Source organism: Trypanosoma cruzi, genomic scaffold (assembly GCF_000209065.1).
Source record: "Trypanosoma cruzi strain CL Brener 1047053516573 genomic scaffold, whole genome shotgun sequence".
Classification (NCBI taxonomy): domain Eukaryota; phylum Euglenozoa; class Kinetoplastea; order Trypanosomatida; family Trypanosomatidae; genus Trypanosoma; species Trypanosoma cruzi.
In genome coordinates, this window is record NW_001849507.1 from 35,633 (window position 1) to 57,208 (window position 21,576).

Genomic DNA, 21,576 nt, shown 5'->3' on the forward strand with positions numbered 1-21,576 from the left:
GCAGATCCGTATGCCATAAATGTGCGATTCCTTGCTCCGTGTATTGTCCACTTTCCATAGTCTGCGTTGCATACTGATCCGCAAGCTCGTTAGCATGTGCTCCACAATGTCCGTAACAAAACTACAGGCGCACGGACCAGCCAGCACACGCCAGTGTCAGGAGACGCTGCCAGATCTGATGCTCCGTCCAGTCTGTCTGACTGAGCGGGCCCTTGTTTAGAGCCGCTAGAAGAGACTGACTGTCCGTAACCACAAGCAGGGTTTTACGCCTGTGGCGGATACGAGGGATAGTCAGCTTCTCTAGGGCTAGAAGCTGCGCACGGGATTCCGTCCTGCGGCTACACTGGCGTTTGCCACGGTTGAAACCTAAATTCGCTATTATCTCCGATGAATGAAGGGATGAAAGCAGTATTCCAACCCCTGCTGACTTGGGAACGTCGACACAGCCATCGGTCGCAAGTATCCACGAACGATGGCTGTGCAGCGCTAAAACCTCCTCGCTGACTCTGCGCTTTTCCCTTATCAGCTCTTCTTCGTCAGTTATTGAGTGGTCCATCGGAAGTTCCACACCGATGGTGACCCGGTGAGCGGAGGCCGCAAACCAGGGAGGAATGGAACTGCGAAAGAACCGCTCCTCGCGTGGTGAGCTCTCGGTGATGCCATAGTCCTTTGTGTATGCGTCTACGAAGGCATATAGCTCGTCCCGAGATAATGGCGAGATGCGGAAACCGGCGCGGGGCGGTGGCTCAGGCGGGGGTCTCCGCATCCAGTCCATCTGACATGCGCGTGTGTTCTCAAATATTGAGAGCCGCGCGCGCAGGCAAAGGACGTGGAGCGGCGGCATATTAGCCTCCAGTAGCGCGGATTCCGGGTCAACAGTGCTCGGAACTCCGCTGACAATGCGTGCTAGAGTTGCGTACGTCTTCTGCATCTCATTCTTCGCTGAATCCGTCGCTACTGCCCGTATGAGCTCGCTGCCATAGCGTAATTTGGAAGCACCGTATCCAATGACGAACGTGCGTAGGTCATTTGGAGATTGTCCCGCCTCCTTGTGCGCTATGCAGCGTAGCTGCGATATCCGTTGCGAAGTGGCAGCGCATTGCTTGGTGGTCGCCACATTTAGCGTCAGTCGTGGATCGAGACCCATGCCGAGAAGCTTCGTAGTTCGCGATGCCCCCATGGTCATGACTGGGATTTGACATCCAGCCACTACCAGGGGCCACCTTCCTTCACGATCATAATCTGACTCCGTGTGCGTGGATAGTGTGAACCAAGCAGCTTCACACTTTGACGGGTTAATGGCCAGGCCATTTTCCTGACTCCACGTATGCAGCTTTTGAAGAACCATGTTGGCTGCGGGAATGGCGTCTTCCCGGGACTGCCCCTTAACGATAATAGAGAGGTCGTCCGCATACATGTCTGCCGTGACACCCGCAAAGCTGTTCAGCAGATTGAGAAGTGGGTGTACGTAAAGAGAGAACAAATATGGTCCCAGCACGGACCCCTGAGGAACTCCTCGCAGCATGGGACGCCGATCGCTGTGTCTGTGACCAACTCGTGTCTTCGCGTAGCGACCACATAGAAGGTTTTGAATGAACAGATGCAAAAACGCTTGCCCAATCCAAACGTAAGGGTAACGCCGAGAAAGTGGCCACCATAACGCGCATACATAAATACGCACCCATTTGGTGTAAACACTCGTGGGGGAACTGGAAATTCATTCCCAATTCCGCTCTCCCCTTTTCATTCCCGTCGTGTGTGGCAACTGTCGGCGTCGCGCGCGATAATTTTTTTTCGATGTTGCCGCCACCGTTCGCTAGTAGTCGGAGAACTGAGCGTATAAATGTGGCTGTTTTTTTTTGTCCCGAACGGCGTTGTCATGCGAGGGTGGTGCCCCCAAATAATCCAACGCTAGGTTTTCAAGGACAGGAGAATTCCCACAGGATGTGCGGCAGGGCTTCCCCTGGGCTTTCTGGGGTATCAGGCGGCTGGTGGTGGTTCCGGCGGAGTGGAGGAAGAGCCTGGTCCATCTCGAATACCCGCGTTTGTGCTTCCTGCGTGCCTTGTCTGCTGGCATGCTTGGCATTTTCGATAGAGACCGGCGCGCGAGGCGCCTGTCAGGAAGACGGTGGCGCCATTGTGGCATCCGCATGGGAGGCCCTCGCAAACTATTATAACGCCAGGCCGAGCACGTCCGGCATGTGCCCTCATACTGTGGACGGAAAAGCGCACTCTGTCGCAGATTGGGCAGGAGGACGTCAATCCGCCGCTCGCTGGTCGGAAAGGAGTTGCGGTTCTCACGTCGGGAAGAGGTTCCGGCGGAGGCAGAGGCGGGCTGGTCACCGCAGTGAGGGAGGGACGGCGCCACCGACACAGAGGGCCCCTTGTGATCCGCAGAGCGCATGCAGGCCTGTCGAAGAGCGGGCAGGAGTCGCATCGCGCCTGTGCGCAGTGCCGCCGCTCGGGGACCGATTTCCGGGCCAACAGCAGGAATAGAGCCCTCGCCACGCCGACAGACGCCTGTCACGCGGTGTACGCGCCTTCCTTTTCCTCCTGGGCATCCTTCCATTATAACCGCTTCACTGCAGTGAGGAAGTCCACGTGCCAGGCATTGGCGCAGTCCTGCGGGAGGGATCGCACCATGACGGCATCAGCGTCCGCCGTCACGTTGCGTGGGATTCCGCGGCGTCATGGGGAAATGTGGATTCAGCCGTGTGACCTCAATCCGCCAGCGAAAACGGCACGGTACAAATCTCCTTGCTGACGCCGTCGTGCGCCGCCAGCGAGCCAAGGCGGAGTGACTCCATCGCCGAAAGGGAGTCCGTAGCCGACAGGAACTCGTGTGGGCGATTGGGATGCTGCTGCCAGGCGGGGGACTGAAAACTGTCTGTGGCCATGCTCAGTGGCAGGACACTCCGCTCGGCAGGTGCGCGCAAGGCTGCCAGCAGCTGCGCGGTGAGGCCCCAGGGAGCGCGGCTGTCCGGGGAGTCAAATGGCAGCGCAGTTGATCCAGAGGCATGCGCAGCGAGAGACAACGTGTCGTCCGCCCAGCGGCCTGCGTCATACGGTCCCAGAGAGGCGCAGGCCGCTTCAAGGGCCGATCGTCCGACACAGTCCAGGGAGTCGTTGGGGTGCCGTGACCGGAAGACGCCCACCCCGCTGCAGCTCACATTGTCCAGGTAACATTTCGCTGCTCAGCATGAGGGGCGCGGATGTGGTCCGAAAAGATCCTCATGTGGCTGCGGACGCGTCGCGTTCCGTCGAGTAAGGCATCTCCCGGCAGCGGAATGGTCGTCGCCGCCTTCCAATGTATTGACGAGGGCATGGTTTCCGAGCAGATTGCGCCACACACGTCCTCAATATATCAAAGAAATGTGAGCCGTTCGTGCTGTGTGGGTGCGCGGAACCCAATGATCCTCCGCAGCGGTGCTGGACTGGCTGCCAGGTGGACAGAAGCATCCTTCGATGATGCGCGTGGGCCGAGCGATGCTGTGCAGCTGTCGCGGTGCCGCAGTTCCAGGCTGTGGAGGTGAGTGGGGGCTGAACACGGTGCGACTGCATCGTCGCCGTCGTGCAACGCACTGTGGACGCACCCAACCAGAAGAGACTGCATGGTGTGCTGGAACGCACCAGCTCCTGCATCCAGCCGCAGCTTACGGCAACGTGGCACGGTCTGCTCTGCAGCGACGGTGACGTGCAAACCAAAATTGAGGTGCCGATCAATCGCGTTGCCGAGCAGGCGCACAGGGTGGAACTTCACGCGTGGCTTCCCACCGCCCAGGCGATGGTCGGCCGTGTCCTCGTCAGACTGTCGGTGTGAGGCGATGCAGAACAGAGCGGCCCCGCTCCTGTCGGCGCTGATCCTCAGACTGTGCTCGGCAGCCCATGCGGCCACAAGGGACACAGCAGCTGGCATTGCCGCAGCACAGGCACGGAGGCCCGCACACAATGCAACAAGCGTGTGGTCGTCAGCGTGAATGAACGCCGACGCAAAATGAATGCTGTCCAGGCGGCGCAGCGGACCATCCACGTGGCGGTGGAGGAGCTGCGGCCGCACGACGCCGCATTGGGCCGCCACGGCTGAGGCGAGCCGCTGTCGGGAATATTGCTCGCGAGCACTCACCCCAACGCAGCCGCCTCGCAGGTGATTGAGCTACCAGCGTTGGGCGCAACGGCACAGGCGCGGGAGCCCGCAGAGCACAGCCAGCACTCGCCCATCGTCAACGGTGTCGAACGCAGTCGAGAGGCCGATCGGGACGGCGAGAGAGCAGCGCGGGATGACGCCCCTGCGACGCTCGCACTCCACGCTAATGCGCTCGCTCGGCCCTCGTGCCGTTTTGTCACTCACAGGCGTCACAACTCCGAGGCGGTGCGTCGTGGCGTGGATCCAGGCTGACGTCGGTGGTGGGCCAGCAGTGCTGACAGGCGGCGGCGGACCAGCCCTTCCCTCACCCCAAGCAGGACAGAGAGCAGCGGGATTGGCCAACAACCCCCTCCGTGCGGCATGTGTTCTTCCCGTGGTTGCGGATAGGAGTGGTGTCCCCCGTTTCCCGGAAACTTCGCAGGCTGCCGTCAGAGAGGGAGGTGTTGATCATCGTTCTGTGCGAGCAGCGGGCGGCGGGTACAAGATGGCGCAGAAACACAATCAGCGCACCGCCGGGGCCACGCCACGCAAACAGTCGCGGATGGCCAATTCAGGTGCACACGGCGTGAAGGGCCAATTCATACCTCATTCGCCAGGAGGCACGCGAGCACAAACTGTGCACACAACGGCGGAGATCGCAGCACGTGCGACTCAGACACTGTGACGGACGAGCGGGTTGCCCGCAGCAGAGACAGAGCACAGACGCAGTCCCAAGAGTACCGCAGCACAGCCGATCCCAGAGGGCAGGGACGTGGCGCCGCCATGCCTCGGAGCATCACAGGCTTGGGCTCGAGAGGGCACCAAGCTGTTTCGCACGGACCTCAGGCAGCATGGAGAAGCCACGGCGGAGGGAATGATTGCGGTCCTCCCGTTTGCGGTGCACTTCAGCTCGTGGCAGGCCGCCGCTGCAACACACTCGGCCTGCTCCATTCCGTCCGTCCAGATACATGTGGGAATGTCACGGCTGCCCCTCGTGCGGTGCCTCGGTGCATCTCCAACCATTTGATTACAGCGGCCGGAGACGTTGCACACGCCAAGGTGAAAGCATCACGGTCAGCTTCACGCAGGACAACGAAGACATGCTTCCGTCGCGGCAGCAAGCCTGTCTGTCGCGGGATGCCGTCCTCCGTCCCCGCAGTGTGGGATGGCAGATGGTGGTCCGACTCCATGTAAACGGGCGGACTTCCAGTGGGAGACACGCAGTACGCGTTGCGCGGTCACGTCGGGAAAAAAGACACGGCGGCCGCTGATACGCGCTGCCTGTGCCGGGTCGTCGGACAGCTCAATCTCCATGCCTCTTGGGGCGGTGGCGCGGTTCTCTCCTGCCGTCATGGATGGTGAGCAACCGTCCCGCAGCTCATGGTGTGGGTTCAGGTCGTCCGCAAATAACCGTTGCAGGACAAAGGCGACAAATGGTGCCCGCAAAGTGAGCTACGTAAGCAATTACTGCAGGAAGGCCGCAGAAGTTCACCGCGTACATGCTGGGGCAGGCCGGTGGGCACACGCGGAGGGCGGCGGTCTCCACGCAGTTTGTGCCACGAGCAGCAGGCACTCGCACAGCAAGGTGTGGCGCACCAAGAAGGCCACGCCACCGGCACGCCCACTGCAGGTCTGGTGAAAGCCACCGCAGCCAACGCGCCGCGTCGCTGGGGCGCCCTGGTGCCTGCACTCCTGCAGAAAAGCGGTGTCAGGCCGGTGCTGCGCCAGTCGAGCAGCAAGGGCAATCCTGAAGGGCGAAGGGCCTGAAGTTCTGAGCTGCCACACAATGACGAGGCCATCCTCATCGGGGCTGCGGCTCTTGCGGACACCACCGCAGCGGGTGATGCCGACGGAGTGACCGCAATGAAACAACTGTGCGGTTCTGTCAGTCGGGCTGCAGGCAAACCACCTCGCCGCTCCACAACCGACAGAGCGTGGGACCTTCTCGAGGGGTGACGCCGTCGCGGTCCCCATCACGCTCGCAGCAATGCCCTGCCGCAATCACTCCCACAGAGAGACAAGGAAGAGTGTGTGGATGTGTGCCGAGAACACAGCGACTGTCATCGCCACCAGGAGGAGACCATCGTGCAGCGTCCGCCACGCGTCAGCACACACCGAGCAACACACGCACCCGGCAGAGCAAAAACAAAGAGGAGAAAAGAATGACCCCAAGAGAAGGCAACACCTTCACGCATGGCGGGCATCGTGCAGCCGCGTCATCACTTCAGCACGGGACGCAAGCCCACACACATCCATCCAATGGCATCGTGATTCCCTCCGCACAGGCACACACGCAGCGGCCACACATCTCAGCACAGGACACGCAAGCAAACTTAACGCCGCCGCCAAGTCAATCCTGCATCGCACTGCGCAAATACTTGTGTGGGTGTGTGTTGGAGAAACGGAAAAAAGAGGAGGAGCACAGGGAGGCACATCAACACAGCAAGAGGCACAGCTGGATGGCAGCGATACACGCGGTACGGCCCAGGCCTCAACAATCACGCACGGCGCAAGAAATTCACACGAAAAGCAAAAAAACTTTAAAACACGGCGGCAGGGTGTGGCTGTGTGTGTGGCGCTGCGGGTGTCTGCCCGCCCTCGCCGCAAAGAAAACAAAAAACAAGAGGAAAGAAATGTGTGCTCCGCCCCACAGGCCCTCGTCGCACGCCCACACGTCACGGCTCCCTCAGCGCGCCGTTCGTCGCCGCCCCGCCTCATGCGTGCAGCAGGCGAGGCGCACAGGGCCGTCGTCGTGAGCATGCCGGTGGGTGTGCGAGTGGAGCAGTTGGGCGGGAAACACACGGCACCCCTCACAGGAAGAGTGCGGCAACAAACAATTAAAAGAGGGAAAAGTAGAAAAGAAAAAAACGTCCATAGTGATTGCTCCCGGAAGTAAAAAAAAAGGAGAAGGGATAAGGGAGTAAAAAACAATAAAAAGTGAAAAGAAGAAGAAAAAAAAAAGAATTAAAAAAAAAACAATAAAAAATCAAAACAAAAAAGTAAAATTGAGAATGATCTTCTGTGCCGCTGGCCGGATCCTGAAATTATCTCAAGAAAACAAACAAGATAGGAGGGAAAAGAGAACCAAAGCAGAGGCGGCCAATTGCCAAAACACTTCCCTCTCATCAAATGCACACGCGCACATATATATATATACATATGACCGCTCGCTTAGTCTTTGTTTTCGATTAGGATCTGCGACATGACTGCTCACGATGTGGCGGACTTTGGGTCCTCCAGCCACAAGACCCCGCCGCCCCCCTTCGCCAGGTCCTGGCGTGTGAAAACACGGCCGCGTGATATGTCGTGTGCGGGATTTTCTGCAGACCACACGCGGTCGAGGCTTTCTCGCATTCGGTGAGAGCCAAAAAGTTTGGACATCCTCCGCGGCTCCCGCGCCTGGGTGCGTAGCTTGGGGCTGCCTCAATCCGCCGCCCCTTGCAGCGGCGAAGCGTTACCCACCCAAAATCCCATGGTGGGTGTCAAGATGGCGGGAAAGGCCGACAAGGCCGAGTGTGCCACGCGCACCGCGGCCTGCATGATAAGAAAAGGTTTCCTCTTCCGTTTTCCCTTCGGCAGTTTTGACGTCGGCGGAGTCCGGAATGAAAACGGCTCCCCATCCATGGAGCGACGCGACCGTGATGGCGGCGCGTTCCTTTCGGCGGGCTTGATGATTCGCCTATGATTATTCCCAATCATGTGTCGCAATCCCTCGCCCAAAAAAACCGCTGCCGGCGGAAGGTTCGCCGGGGATGTCTCCAGCATAATCCCCGGTTAAGTGCGGATAATCGTCGTCGCACTGCCTTGATGAGAAATTAGTGGGCACAAACACGTGTACAAAATGGCGGCCGCATACAAAAAGCGTGACGCCACAACCTCCATTTCCGCGATGGTTGAAGAATTGAGCGCCGGCATGGCGCATGCAGACCGGACAAACTTGTCGCTCAGAGATACCGCCCGGTGAGTGTGATCAAATTGCGTCCCCAGAAAGGTGTACTGCGTGGCACCCGATTCGCGTTCCTTCCCATCGTGGCGCGACGGCCGTCCGCATTACGAAGCACTTGGGCCTCCCACAATGCCACATCGTCCATCGACCCCTGCAATGCGTATATCGTCGATCCAAACGTCGATACGAACCAATGGAGGTGCAGCCCAGAGGCGGTGAGACACCGTCGTCACCACCGCAATTGCCGAAGTAATAATAATCTGGAGAATTTCCGGGCCGGCCTTGTATCCCACTGGGTGCCGTGTGAGATCCACCAGCGTGCCGTCCTCCACGCGGCATCGAAAGAGACGCCGAGCCTCCCGCGGTAAAGACTTGAAAAAAGGACGCCTTTAAGTCCAGGCAGGAAGCGGCCTCAGCCATCACAGGTGGCAAATAATGGGAAGTGTGCGAAAGAGGAGCGTTGGCCTCATAAGGGTCGTCTCTGTTCTTGTCGCGTGGCTACGCGACCCATCGTCGTCGTAAACCGGCAGTTTTCTCCTCGACCACCGAAAAAGGTATTATCCGCCACTAGTTGTAGACGAAGCGTCCTCGATAATTCCTGCTTTTCGTAACAATCTCGCGTCAGCGGTTGGAATCCTCCGTGAGCCTCCGCGCGCCTTACCGAGGGAGGACGGAGGAGAAGGGGACCGCCCGACGAGTCCCCAAACTCGCATGAGACTCCCCAAGGTAGCCGGGTTCAAACGACTCTTGGTCCACTCCGGATTCAATACGGACACGTTGACCTGCCGTAGCGGGATGGTTCGTTCACCTTGTTGAGTGGCCGGACGCGTTCTTGCCGCGCGCCCTGTGATTGCGGCTGTGCGATGATAAAAATCATGATAAAGCTATGCGGCGCACTTTGACGCAACAAAAAGCTCACGAACCTTGCGACGGCCCGCGTGGAGCGAGCCATGGCCCATTGAAATGCCACGGCGCGTTCCGAAAAACGGGGCGCGTTGCGGCGCGCCGCTTCAATCGCGGAGACGCAAAATTGGGACCCACAAGCGATCCCGCAGGTGACGGGGCACGTCGACCCGTTCGACCCTCCCCAGAAAAAAGTGCGGTATTCGGAGAGGTGCGGAACAATGCTGACCCAGGTGTCGTCGCTGGCCGCGTTGGTGTGAAGGAAGCGACCGCGGAAGGGCGGCAACCCTGGATGAGAGCAGAGGGCCTTTTTAAACGCCGAAAGCGCTCAGCCCTCATGCCCTTGAGAAACGCGAGGCGCGGTGGTGATCCGCCTTCGCCGTCTTTGGCGCCACGGAAAATCCAAAGTTATGGCCCCGCCCGGCCGCAGTGTGAAATTCTGAAAGTCAAGGCCGCAATCTCGGACCAACGACTCGCCGTTGTCCGCGCAAGTCGGAAAACAACGCGTTCCTTCCAATCGGTCCGGCCGTGGATAAATTGATCCATCCCTTCCTTTGTAAAGGGGCGCGCCAGCTTCGTCTCCGATCGGGCCTCGTTTTTTTGTAACCCCAGAATCATCATATCCAGCGGGGTTCGATCCGTTTGCGACATTGGCCGCAGCATCCCGGCGCGCCGCCGTCGGGTATAAGGCACCGCCGCCGCCGCCGCCATCGAAAAGGCCACGCGGCTCTCCTCGCTGGTCGGCTGTTCGTGTGTGCGGCAAAGGGTTGCGGGTCGCCCCGCCAGCGTCGTTCTCCGCTCCCACGTCGGCGGCGCCCGGGTCTCTCGAGCCACATCGTTCGCCCCCCATATGCCTGGCCCAGCGCGGGGATGCCGGTGACTCTTCGCACCGCAGTCGAGCGTCTTTGGCGGGGGAGCTCGGTAGACCTCCTCGCCGATTGCGCGGGGCAATTTGAACTTTGGAACGGGGGTTGGCGGGGCGGTGTGGTGAATTTGCGGGCGGGGCCGCGGGGGGCGACGCTGCCGGCGCCCGGAACCGGATTAGGCGGGGGTTTGTGGGTCTTGCTCTTGCTTTTTGGTTTTTTTCAAATGGGGCGGTTGTTTTGCGTTTTCGGGCGTGGCTTTTCTGTTGTCCGTGCCTTCCGTTAATTGTTGACGTTTCCTTTTTTTGGGCGTTACTTTGATTATTTGCGGATGAGTGTGCGCGTAAATGTCTAGATTCTGTATATGAATAAGCGTGGTTTGGATCTTGATCGGTATATTTTTGTGTTTGATGTCTTTTTTTTTTACTTTTTGTATCTTTGGGAGTTCACGGAGGAGAATGGCTACGGAGGGCGAAAGATTTACGAACCCTGTTTTCTTTGTTTTGGGGGCTACAGGTAGTGGAAAGTCATTGGCAGCTGTGAATGTTGCAAAAGCGCTTCAGCATCGTTGTGGGTTTGAGCATGTAGTAATTGTTAACTGTGATGTTATGCAATTTTACGCGGATCTCCCAATTGCGACGAATAAGATTTCGTCATCTGAAATGGAGGGCATTCCCCACTGTTTTGTTGGTTTTCTTTCTCCCAGCGGGATGAAAATACGAGACCCAACTCTCATTTACAAGGGGCGTGACAAAGAGGAGACTGTAGCTGTGAATAGTTTGAAGGAAAAAGAGGTGTATAATATTCATTCGTACGTACGCGATGTCGTGGGTTTTATTGAGTCATTTTTTCGGGATCATTCTTCTGCTGCTGTTATTGTTTGTGGAGGTACTTGCTACTATGCTCAGGCGCTCCTGTTTGATAATACTTTGACATTGGAGGATGAGAAGGACTTAGTGGATCATGAGAAGGGGTTAAGTTCTTCTGTCTGTTTAGAGAAATATGAGGGAAAAGATCTCTGGCAAGAGCTGAATCGAGTGGATCCTGCCGTTGCTGTTCGCTATCATCCGAATGATACGAGACGTCTGTGTCGTCTTCTTGAGATTTATAAGAAGACGAATCGTTTGCCCTCGGAAATTTACTCCACTAGGCCAGATCCATGTTTTCGTTTTTGTCCTCAAAAATGTTTTGTTTTATGGATAAATGTTCCATATGAAAAACTGAGGAAAATATTAGAAGAAAGAGTCGATAAAATGTTGGAACGAGGAATTCTGAATGAATTTGTTGAATTTGCAGAAAGACAAGTAAAGGATAGTTTTGATTTTGCTTTAGCCAAGGCGATTGGATTTAAGGAGTTTATTCCCGCTGTTGATATAATTGACGGTCAAATTAAGGTGAAAGGAGAATGTGAGTTGAAAAATTCTCTTGATCTTTTGAAGAGTAATACCAAACGATATGCTCGACAACAAGATCAATGGATCAGGAACCGTTTTCTTGGTCGTTTTCGTTCTGTTTTTAATTCTTTTCAGGGAACGAGGAATTTTGTGAGTATTGACGCGTCAAAAATATTCTCAGAATTTATTGAAACAGTTCAGAATGCAACGGAGTTCCTGGTAAAACCAGGTTCACAACAGCTTCAGGGAGTAACATTCCCGTTAAATCAAATTATGGAGCCACAATCAGAAGTGAAACAAGAGTGGTGTCAGGTTTGTGAGATGTTTTTCTGTGGAGGGAAACAGATGAATATACATTTAACTTCGAGACGACATCGGGGTGCAGCAAAGCACGCCGCTTTGGTGAAGGAACAGGAGGAAAAATATGGTCGTTTGATCTCTTTTAAGAGAAAGAGATTGTCATGAGTTTAACTATTATTATTTTATTCATGATAAGCATGTATTTCTATGGAGTCTAGTAATTATGAAGTTATATTATTGTATTTTTAGATATTTCTAAGAAATGAAAAACATTTTTTTATTCTTTTATCACATATCTATATTTAAAGTTTAAAAGATTAGCAATACATTTATTGGAAAAAAACAACGAAGATACACAAGTAACAAAAATAAGAAAATAATAAAAATAGAAAAAAAAAAAAAAAAGAAACGAAAAAAAAAGAGATAAGTTTAAAGAAAAATACTACAAAGAAGCGAGAGAATAGAAGAAAACATTAAAAAATATGGAAACCAAAGATGAATTCTCTGTAAAGGCACAGTTGTACCTGGCTCTTGGAAGCCTTCTTTCCGGTGCAGTTTTGGTTGTTTATCTGGGATCTCGACGACTTCTGCAACAAACCCTTGAAAAAAGGGAGAAACAACACAGATTCGAAGAAGTTCTAAACACGGATGATACTTTGGCGTTACCTCTTATGGGATCAGTGGTACTTTTTGTTGCTTATGTGCTTCTGAGGTTTATCCCTTTAGAATATTTCAATGCACTGATCTCTGTTTATTTAAGTATTATTGGTGTTTTTTCTTTGGGCGCATTTCTAAAGACGTATATAAATCCAAATTTTTTTACAGGCATTATTTGTTGTGCAGTGGGAGGGGTTTACTACATGAAGAATAGTTGGATAGCGAACAATATATTGGCCATAGCCATTGCTGTTCGTGCTATTGGGTCTGTTCATTTAGGATCATTTCAAAGTTCTTTTGTGATGTTGTTGGGCTTGTTTTTATACGACGTTTTTTGGGTTTTTGGATCTGATGTAATGCTTACCGTGGCAAGTGGAATTAATGGTCCTATAAAAATTGTTTTTCCTCGCACAATATTTGGTGATCATCAGGCAGTGAGTCTTTTGGGACTGGGCGATCTTATTATTCCCGGATTTTTTGTTGCACAAACGCTTCTTTTTTCTGTGGAGTATGTGAAGAGAAGCACATTTTATTTTGAAATTGCTCTAGTTGCTTATACACTGAGTCTTGTGAACACAATGGCTGTTATGCTTATTTTTGAACATGGACAGCCTGCTTTGCTTTTTATCGTGCCCTGGCTACTCGTCACATTTTTGGTTTCTGCTGCGGTAAAAGGAGACTTAAAGGCGGTATTTGATTATAATTCTGATGCTGTCACATTACCGCTTATGGATTCTACCGAGGAGAAAAAAGATGATACATTATCCGAAAGGGAAACGGATGGAATTGAAAATGAGGACTCATTGGTTGCTGTTTTACGGGGGGAAATACTGACTTTGTTCGGTTTTGAATATATGAACGAAAAGGCGGATCAATCTCAGAGGGGTAATGCAAAGGAAAAAACTAAAAAGGAATAATCTTATGTAGAAAAAATGGCTTTTTTTTTTGTGTGTGTCATCTTTTAAATTTATTCCCGTTTTTTGAAGTGTGATATGTATTTACAATTACTCGCCTATTCCTGGTGTGATACCTTTTTTTTTTTGTTTGTGCGAAGAATAACCACATTGGTAATGGACAAACCATACTGGTAATACTTTAATATGCCAATTTTCCTTTTTTAAGAAGGAAAATATTCAATTTCTCCTTTTGCTTTTTTTGTATATATATAATATACATATGTTGTTCTTCAATCCAATTAATAATAAAAAATAATAACAATAATAAACAGGCGATTTCCTTTCACGAAATCGAAATTTTTTTTTTAGTATTTGGGCATTAGCGAAATAGGGATTGCTATTCACGGATAATACCGATAAAAAAGTGGCGAATAAATATAGGAAACAACCAGGTGTTGTGGATATTGAGGTAGACGAAGGAGAGAAGTTGAATATAGGGGATGCTTAGGGCCTCTAGGATTCATTTTTGTGCCATAAATTCTTCAAAAGCAACTGCGCATTCAGGAGTAGCATACTATGCTAATGTCGCCTGGGAGGGTATTCGCCATGTATACCACGGTTTTCGTCTTTTTTTCATGAATACAAGCTTGGCTTGGAAGTATTCTCGTCAACTTAAGGCGGGCGTTGCCCTTACCCGTCGGGAACGTTTGCTTTTGGAAAGTGCTACAAAGGATCTTGTCCGACTTGTCCCCTTTAGTTTTTTTATCGTGGTGCCGTTTGCTGAGCTTTTGCTTCCCGTCGCATTAAAAATGTTTCCAGATTTGATTCCTTCAACTTTTGAAACGAATAGTCAGGGTCGTAGCCGAGCGTTTTCTGCTGCCCTGGGAACGCTTCGTGCACGACAGCGCGTGATGGAATATTTGTCTACCACTGCATTTGTTAGTTTCACTAAGGAACAGCAAGAGGTGGTGCGTTCTTGTGCATTGGGGGGGTCTGTGAATGCTTCGCAGATAAAATTGATAGCTCCTCACTTTGGCCGTGACGGACCACTAAGTGTCTACAAATGTCCTGACAGCGTTGCGTTGGGATTAGCTCGAACGGTTGGTGTTTTTAAATCATACCACGGTTTTTTTCCAACTAAAGTAATAGCACCTTACATGCGGCGGAAGGTAATACGTCATTATCACAAGACTCGTGAAGACGATCGTTTGCTTCGGCTTGAAGGGCTTGATGATTTAACAGATGAGGAACTGATAAAGGCCAACCTTGTCCGGGGCATGCGTTGGACAGAGGATGCTGAAACACTCCGTATTCAGCTGGAATGGTGGGTTTCACTTGGTCGGGACCCTGATGTGCCATACAACACATTATTTTGGGTTAAACCTACCCGTTTCAGTTTGAAGGAGTCTATGAGGCGATTACCCCTTGAGCAGCGTCGTCAGATGTTAGGTATTCAGTATCTCCCTGAGGGTGTTCGTGGGAATCTGGAGACACTCTGTGAAACTGTTGATACCGTTCCCACTTTGGGGGATGACCGTATTGATGCTGATCGAATCCTGGAAAAGCTTGAAGATCTAAGTGCAAAGACGAAAAGCAGTGATAGGGATATATCTTTTCACGACATACAGGTATCCTTTGGTGCATATTTGACGGAGGCAAATGTGAAGATGATGTTTGAGCGCATTCGCAAGGGCAAAACCGCGAATGAAAGCGTAACTGTTTCTGATGTTATAGACTTCATAGGAAGTGAAACACACAATTCATCCCATGTGGTGTCCACTGTTTTTGACGCTTTTGACCAAGGTCAAGGAGCGAAACCCATTACAGAGGCCACGTTGATTTCTATTGGAGCTCGATGTAGAGGAGCATCAAAGTCTAGCACTGATGATGCATCTCAAAAGCCAACTGATTCATCGTCTGATGGGGTAAAAAGAAAATAAGCGTCGAGAACTTTATATTTGTTTTTGGAGAAGAAAAGAGAGAGATGGAGGAAAAAGAAAGGAGGCAAAAAACAGGAAGAAGAGGGACAAATTAAAGAAGAGCCTTTGGCTTTATGCTGAAAAACAACAAAAACAAAGATATTTCTTGCAGTGTATTGAGAAGAAAAGATAGCTCCAACAAACGCATATTCCCTCTTTTTTTCTTTGTTATTGATGCGTTTTGGTGGGTGAACGAAACCATTTTCGGCTCAACAAGTAACCCTGTTCTACTTACATCATGAGGGAATTCTTGCGGTTTTTGTGGCTTTTTTTTTCTTTCTTTTTTTCTTTTCTTTAAAATATACTTGTTAATGTATCATACGGATAGGTGTGGAAAAATGTGAAAGATCTGAAATAACGTACCTTTTTTGTCGCGTTATGTTTTTTCCTTTTCAGATTCCCGCCTTTTTTCGTAGCGCGTACTTGCGTGTCGCAAAAAGAAAAGAAAAAAAAAAAAAAAAAAAAAAAGAAGAGAATTCAATACACAATGTTCATTTTCTGTTAATCGATAAAGAATCAATACAAAAAACCAAAAACAACAACAAAATCAACAAAAAAACAAATCTGAATTCTAAATACAGTGTGATGGCTTGTCGTACGTACCCTTGCAGGATTTCTTTTTGCCCCTGTTTATCATTATTGCTTTTTTTTTTTTTTTTTTTGATGTTTTTTATACTTTTCTGCCTCTGAGTCTACAATTTCCCATCTATTTTTAAGGTTACCGTTTTTCCAGTGTTTCCCATTTCTTGTTATATGTCTGGGCGATGCATGGTGGTTCTGCCTGTGATTTGGACGAGAACACACCATTGGTATCGAGTGAAGCTAGGACTCGCTGGAGCAATTCTACATGTTCTGTTTTCTCCAAATTTGGTGGCAACATAGGAAAGCTTTGCGATGCGGCTCAACAGTATCTCCGTTCCGTTTTTTGTGTAGGTGGACTGACAATCTGCGTTCTTGAAGTGAGCATTGTAAAGGAATTTCGGTTGAGCCGTTGCTTTCCCAGTTTTTTTCATCCAAAGCGATACTGTGACGCTGCTGTTGCCCTGATGAGAGAAGGTGGTTTGCATGTCATTGCGGATGTGGATGGTATCGCAGGATCAAGCTTGTTGCGCGTCATTACGGGTGACGCCTTGTGCGCGGCTGGGACTGTTCTCGCCAACGGTGTACCTGTCGAAGCGGGTGTATTTCGCAAGGCCGTTGGCATCTTTACTAACGTAGAAGCCTACATGCCGAACCTGACAGTGGAAGAGAATATAAATTTTGTTGTCTCAATGCGCACAAGGGTGACTGGAGAATCGAGGGAGGAGTTGGTGGAGGCCACCTGCGTCCTTACTGAGTTGGATCGTTACAAGCCTGCAAAATTACTTTCGCCTTCAGAGGCGTTTCGCCTTCGTCTTGCGATGGAAATAGCAAGAGATCCTCCTATTATTGTTGCGTACTACCCCTTTGATCGTCTAGGAATTGCTGATGCCTCGGAGTGTAGCGTCATTTTGAAAAGGCTATCAACAGTATTGGGAAAAACGGTTATTATTTCAACTACCACACTTTTTTCTCAACTATTTGAGGTCACAGATACCATATTGTTGTTTGGACGTGAAGGGTGCGTTCTTTACTCTGGTGAGGCTGCTACCATGCCCTCGTATTTCACTGGTCTTCATGTGTCCTCAAATCTATCCTCTACCCATGAAAGTGACGTGTCAAAAGGCATGAGTGCGGGTTACAACCTCCCTTTAACTACATACCGGGCATCTGATTCCACTTTAGCAAGAGAGAGCAGTCGTAATGAGGACTATGAAAGTCATAGTGTTCCTTTGTTATCATTTTGTTTACAAGAATCTGGGGCCGCAGCAAGCACAAATCTTGTTTCGTGTGGGGATGACGTTTTGGATCTCGCCGTGCTTTGGGCTGAGTCTGAAACAATTACAAAGTATTACTCTTCTAAATTTTACAACTCGTATATGCGCCGTCGTGTGGTTCAGTTTATCGCGCATTGTTCTGGCCCGCCACAGAATTTGGATGATGTGGCACCGTTCATGAGTACAGCACCTCCTCAGTATGCAGTATTAAAACCATTTCTTCTTTGCTGGTATGATGCCATGCAAACCTGGAGAAGTTCTGAAGTTTATGTTCACCTTGCGTGTCTGTCGCTGGGGTTGTTTTTGATATCGTTGTTGATGAATCTCCAGAACGATGACCAAGGAGGTATGTATAATATTAGAGGTATTCAGTTTGTTTTGTTTCTTCTCACGATGCTGACAAACACAACAACCATGGGCGATGTGGATCATCAACTACGTCTTTTTTTTCATCAACGCAACAATGGACTTTATGGCACAGCTTGCTTTATGGTAGCTTTTGTTTTCCGTATTGTCCTTGTTCGGGTTGTGTACTTGACGCTCTTTGTCCCTGTAGTGATATATGTGTTGAAGATGAGTTCTACATTTCTTCTTCTTGTCGGTGCTTTAAGTGTTACTCAGGCGCTTCTAATCGTAACTGTGCATGCGTTTGTGCCTCATAACCGCTGGGCAGTGATTATACTTTGGTTATATCTGGGCTACTGTGTCATTTTTTGTGGATTTTTGCTGAATTTGAAGGCGATGCCATTGATCGTTGGGAAGATGAGTATACTTCGTTGGAGTTACGGGGCCGCATTGGCGCAGAGTTTGCAGGACATGCCTTTTAGTTGTGATGGTGCAGGAAACACGTCTTATTGCTACAGTGGCAACACGTATCTGGATATTGAGGGATTTTTGGGAGAATCCACACAACGATCTTTATTGGTGTTTGGTGGAGTTTGTGGCGTGTTAATAATACTCACTGGGATCAATTTGGCGTGCAGAGGGTAGGTTCTTTGTGAGGCGGCTCAGTTAATCCCTTTTTTTTGATTTTGTTGTTGTTCTCTGAGTGAAACTGCGGTTCGATTTTTTTTTTTTTGTTCGTTTCTACGCGTCACCGAAGAACAGCGCAGCGAAACGGGGAAAGGAAATGGTATCGGAATCTAAAGGAAGGGGGATGGGTGGGTGGAATAGAGAAAAAAAAAAAAAGCGAAGGAAGAAATTTTTATTTCAATTACTCGTCTAACTTACATGTGACATGCCATTTTCTTTTTTTTTGTTTTCAGTCCTCAAGGAAAAAGAAAAGAATACACTGGAAAGTTAGAAGACGCTAGTAGGATGAAACAGAGTATGACTGATAGTTCGACCAGAGACATTTATGCGAACGAGTCCGACACCGATGCAGCATACAGCACTTGTGACGCAGCAGTAGTGATTTTGCAACGTTGCTCAGGCAAAAAACGCGAACGGACTCCTCGTTTCAGGACCCTTTCAAATGAAAGGGTTTCCACGGAAGATGATGGCCACATTGATGTTGTGGAACACAGTAACCGACTATTGGAGTTTTTGCGCGTGCGTCGGCAGCAGCAATGGGGTTATAAAGCTTTCTCCTTCACCGAAGACCATGATGGAAGCGATGAGGGTGTGTCCGTTGTGAAGAAGAGTGAATCGCGTTCGGCTCAGACTATTTCCTCTTCTGCATTAGGATTGCCTATTACAGAAGCCGAATCCTTGCGAACTAACGGCTGTAGATACTGTATTGAGTCTTTAGTTCAAGAGAGTCCCTCCCTTTTTTGTCCTCAAGTAACCGTTCATAGTATTGCCACACAAACACAGGCGGAAGCACAATCACCCCCCTCTGAGTCACGCGATCAGATGGCGGCTTCCACCATAACAAAAGCTGATCTGTTGATGCTTCGACTGTGCGAGTTGGATGCCTTGCTTCACATTTTTTTTTCTTGAGGCTTTTTTTTTTTTTTGTGCGCGTTTGCGCCTTTCTGAATTTGCGACGCTCTTTGACTTTTTCTTTGGTGGTCAATTGAGTGTTTGATTGTCTGTCGAACAACAAGAACAATGAATATAGACGCAATAATCTATTTTTTTTCTTTTTTTTTAAATGTATACATTCTTTTTTCTTCTGTGCAGTAGAAAACTATTAACATAATGTGCAACAATTGACTGAATTCCAAAGATGTTGCCTTGGAGTGGAAAAAGTGCGGTTTTTTTTTTTTGTCGTTCCACCTGCTCCCCATTGCTCTCTACGCGGAGGAGTCCGGCGGTTGCGGCGCCCTTTTAAAGACTGCCATTTGGTGCGTTCACAGCGAGACCGGTTGTCGTAGGGTATGCGTTATGAATTTCTCCTTTTGTTTCTGCATGGGTGTTGAATAAATCTAATCCTCACTGTGGAGGATTTTTGGTGCATTTGGTCAAACTACCATCTCCCATTGCCGTGCATTTTTTCCATATTATTAATGGGGGGCCAGGCCTCATCCAGGCACTTTTTGTAGGATTGAAAAACAGTGATAACAATGGCCAGCTGGACAAATAAAAAAAACTCCCCAGTGGAGGCAGAGCGGCACTTTCATCATTCTAATTCACGAGAACTTTTCCACCAGCGCATTCCCACCCTAAAAGCAGGTGATGCAAAGCAAAAAATGAGGGAAATACGCGACTACGTGCTCAACACAATGGAGCTTTATGGAAAGGTCTTTGAGAGTGTGGCAGCCGAAGAAGGTTTTTTTGTACATCCGGTTCACAAACTTCGACACCCTCTGATCTTCTATTACGGCCATACAGCCTGTTTTTACATCAATAAATTGCGTGCGGCTGGGCTTTCTGAGCCTATTAATCCGCGGTTTGAGGAGATTTTTGCCGTGGGCGTGGATGAAATGAGTTGGGATGATCTCAATGAGGAACATTACAATTGGCCCACCGTGGGCGAGGTGACGGAATACCGTTTAGCTGTTCGTGACCATGTCGATGAGATGCTATCAAGTGGAAGGTACAAATTGAATCTTCCATTGACCTTTGAGAACAGCACACTGAACATGGACAATTCCTTTTGGTGGGTAATGCTAATGTGTTCCGAGCATGAGCGCATTCACGTGGAAACTGCGTCAGTTCATGTGCGGGAGCTTCCCATGCGATTTATCAATTCCGCCATGTCTTGCTTTTGGAAACGATGTGAAGAAGTAAATTCAAAAGCCCCGGTAAATGAACTGATCGAAGTATTTGGGGACAAAGTGCACGTTGGGCGTCAACCGGATTCTTCAGTGTACGGATGGGACTGTGATTACTCAGACGGAAATTATGTTATTGATGTACCCGCTTTTAAAGCGAGCAAATATCTTGTTTCGAATGCGGAGTTTATGTCATTTATGAAGGCGGATGGATATAATACACAACGCTACTGGGATGAAGAAGGTTGGAAATGGGTGCTGTGGCGAAAACCGCAGCATCCATGGTTTTGGGTGCGTGATGAGTCTCGTCCAGATGGTTACGCACTCCGTCTTCAGGCGGAGCTAATAGACTTGCCATGGAACTGGCCATGTGAATTAAATAACCTTGAAGCACATGCCTTTTGCAGGTTTAAAAGTGAAGAATGGGGAAAGAATATCCGCATGCTGACGGAGGCAGAGTGGTTGCTTCTGTGGGATAGGTATGTTGGGAAGGATCAGATGGACTGGGATAAGGCACCTGGCAATCTCAATCTGGAACATTTTCAAAGCAGCTGCCCTGTGAACAAGTTCAAACAGGGTCCCTTTTATGACATTGTTGGCAATGCTTGGCAACACTGTGAGACGAAAGTTTACCCTTATCCAGGTTACAAGGTTCATCCGTTTTACGACGATTTTTCGATGCCTACTTTTGATGGTCGTCATGCGTGCATGAAAGGTGGAGCGTGGGTCAGTTCCGGGAATGAAGCTACTCGGGACGCCCGTTTTGCCTTCCGCCGCCACTTCTTCCAGTATATTGGTCTTCGTTACGTGGAAGGCGGCCCAACTAACGAGGAGCGTTACTGCGGGAGTGTCTTGGGGATGGACCCCGAAGTTGACATTATGACCGACGCGGGTTTTCGCGAATCTGTTGATGGCATTCCAAATGGCTGCGTTAAGATTGCTGAGTACTGCATGGCTCAGTTCAAGGCTCATGCTAGAGTTGAACCCAAACGCGCATTGGATTTTGCCTGTGGAGCTGGTCGGGTATCCTTTGAATTGTCTGCTCTTTTTTCCCAAGTGGTTGGTTCCGACTTCACGGCCCGCTACCTTATCCCGGCCTATGCGATGCTGGAACGTGGCAAATGTACCTATAGCACTTTGGAATCTTCTTCGCTCCAGCGTGTGGCAAAGATGGCTGAAGCTTCAAATTATTCCTGGGACTCCAATCGTAAACGCGTCACCTTTTTTCAGTCTGACCCCACAAACCTTCACAGTCACATGAAAGATTTTTCTTTGATTGTGTGCTGGAATGCCCTGGAGAGAAGCTCAGCCCCTGCCGCTATCCCGTTGCATATGCTGAGTCGACTGGAAGAGGGTGGTCTCCTTGTCATTGAATGTCAATATGAGTGGGTTGAAGGAGGCCCATCGGCGAGGGAAAATCCGGGTGAGACGTCGTTGCCTCATAAGGGATTTGCAGAGGAAGAAATATATAATCTTCTCGGAGCTGAATCTGCCGTCGAGC

At 50.1% G+C, this 21,576-nt stretch overlaps 7 protein-coding genes across 7 annotated transcripts, besides 25 other annotated features; all 7 read left to right on the forward strand.

Moving 5' to 3' along the window:
• Positions 1-1,590: part of a mobile genetic element that runs on past the window's edge.
• Positions 1-5,249: part of a sequence feature (heterozygous, non-Esmeraldo-like haplotype) that runs on past the window's edge.
• Positions 1,996-5,920: a mobile genetic element.
• Positions 5,250-8,870: a sequence feature (areas not merged during assembly with more than two copies in the genome that could not be assigned to a particular haplotype).
• Positions 7,046-7,122: a sequence feature (A-rich).
• Positions 7,134-7,380: a mobile genetic element.
• Positions 7,134-10,005: a mobile genetic element.
• Positions 8,871-8,948: a sequence feature (areas merged during assembly that could not be assigned to a particular haplotype. This can correspond to areas where the two haplotypes were merged or to regions with more than two copies in the genome that were merged during assembly.).
• Positions 8,949-9,341: a sequence feature (areas merged during assembly that could not be assigned to a particular haplotype. This can correspond to areas where the two haplotypes were merged or to regions with more than two copies in the genome that were merged during assembly.).
• Positions 8,956-9,513, forward strand: Tc00.1047053507951.215 (hypothetical protein, conserved; the record flags this gene model as incomplete). Its single annotated transcript, XM_813042.1, has 1 exon — positions 8,956-9,513. The coding sequence occupies one exon, from the start codon at positions 8,956-8,958 to the stop codon at positions 9,511-9,513; it is 558 nt and encodes a 185-aa protein (XP_818135.1).
• Positions 9,342-10,074: a sequence feature (areas merged during assembly that could not be assigned to a particular haplotype. This can correspond to areas where the two haplotypes were merged or to regions with more than two copies in the genome that were merged during assembly.).
• Positions 9,968-10,006: a sequence feature (GC_rich).
• Positions 10,075-10,371: a sequence feature (areas merged during assembly that could not be assigned to a particular haplotype. This can correspond to areas where the two haplotypes were merged or to regions with more than two copies in the genome that were merged during assembly.).
• Tc00.1047053507951.250 (tRNA isopentenyltransferase, putative) lies at positions 10,246-11,694 on the forward strand (the record flags this gene model as incomplete). Its single annotated transcript, XM_813033.1, has 1 exon — positions 10,246-11,694. The coding sequence occupies one exon, from the start codon at positions 10,246-10,248 to the stop codon at positions 11,692-11,694; it is 1,449 nt and encodes a 482-aa protein (XP_818126.1).
• Positions 10,372-11,934: a sequence feature (areas merged during assembly that could not be assigned to a particular haplotype. This can correspond to areas where the two haplotypes were merged or to regions with more than two copies in the genome that were merged during assembly.).
• Positions 11,894-11,949: a sequence feature (A-rich).
• Positions 11,935-12,218: a sequence feature (areas merged during assembly that could not be assigned to a particular haplotype. This can correspond to areas where the two haplotypes were merged or to regions with more than two copies in the genome that were merged during assembly.).
• On the forward strand, positions 12,012-13,103 carry Tc00.1047053507951.260 (signal peptide peptidase, putative; the record flags this gene model as incomplete). The annotated part of the gene is made up of 1 exon (XM_813034.1): positions 12,012-13,103. The coding sequence occupies one exon, from the start codon at positions 12,012-12,014 to the stop codon at positions 13,101-13,103; it is 1,092 nt and encodes a 363-aa protein (XP_818127.1).
• Positions 12,219-15,398: a sequence feature (areas merged during assembly that could not be assigned to a particular haplotype. This can correspond to areas where the two haplotypes were merged or to regions with more than two copies in the genome that were merged during assembly.).
• Positions 13,380-13,411: a sequence feature (AT_rich).
• Positions 13,583-15,022, forward strand: Tc00.1047053507951.270 (hypothetical protein, conserved; the record flags this gene model as incomplete). Its single annotated transcript, XM_813035.1, has 1 exon — positions 13,583-15,022. The coding sequence occupies one exon, from the start codon at positions 13,583-13,585 to the stop codon at positions 15,020-15,022; it is 1,440 nt and encodes a 479-aa protein (XP_818128.1).
• Positions 15,328-15,357: a microsatellite.
• Positions 15,399-15,894: a sequence feature (areas merged during assembly that could not be assigned to a particular haplotype. This can correspond to areas where the two haplotypes were merged or to regions with more than two copies in the genome that were merged during assembly.).
• Positions 15,496-15,537: a microsatellite.
• Positions 15,573-15,624: a sequence feature (A-rich).
• Positions 15,675-15,743: a sequence feature (T-rich).
• Positions 15,826-17,907, forward strand: Tc00.1047053507951.280 (ABC transporter, putative; the record flags this gene model as incomplete). Its single annotated transcript, XM_813036.1, has 1 exon — positions 15,826-17,907. The coding sequence occupies one exon, from the start codon at positions 15,826-15,828 to the stop codon at positions 17,905-17,907; it is 2,082 nt and encodes a 693-aa protein (XP_818129.1).
• Positions 15,895-17,949: a sequence feature (areas merged during assembly that could not be assigned to a particular haplotype. This can correspond to areas where the two haplotypes were merged or to regions with more than two copies in the genome that were merged during assembly.).
• Positions 17,950-18,080: a sequence feature (areas merged during assembly that could not be assigned to a particular haplotype. This can correspond to areas where the two haplotypes were merged or to regions with more than two copies in the genome that were merged during assembly.).
• Positions 18,081-21,576: a sequence feature (areas merged during assembly that could not be assigned to a particular haplotype. This can correspond to areas where the two haplotypes were merged or to regions with more than two copies in the genome that were merged during assembly.).
• On the forward strand, positions 18,235-18,858 carry Tc00.1047053507951.290 (hypothetical protein, conserved; the record flags this gene model as incomplete). The annotated part of the gene is made up of 1 exon (XM_813037.1): positions 18,235-18,858. The coding sequence occupies one exon, from the start codon at positions 18,235-18,237 to the stop codon at positions 18,856-18,858; it is 624 nt and encodes a 207-aa protein (XP_818130.1).
• On the forward strand, positions 19,425-21,576 carry Tc00.1047053507951.299 (hypothetical protein, conserved; the record flags this gene model as incomplete). Its single annotated transcript, XM_813041.1, has 1 exon — positions 19,425-21,576. A coding segment is annotated over one exon (2,152 nt), but the record flags the coding sequence as incomplete, so codon positions are not given.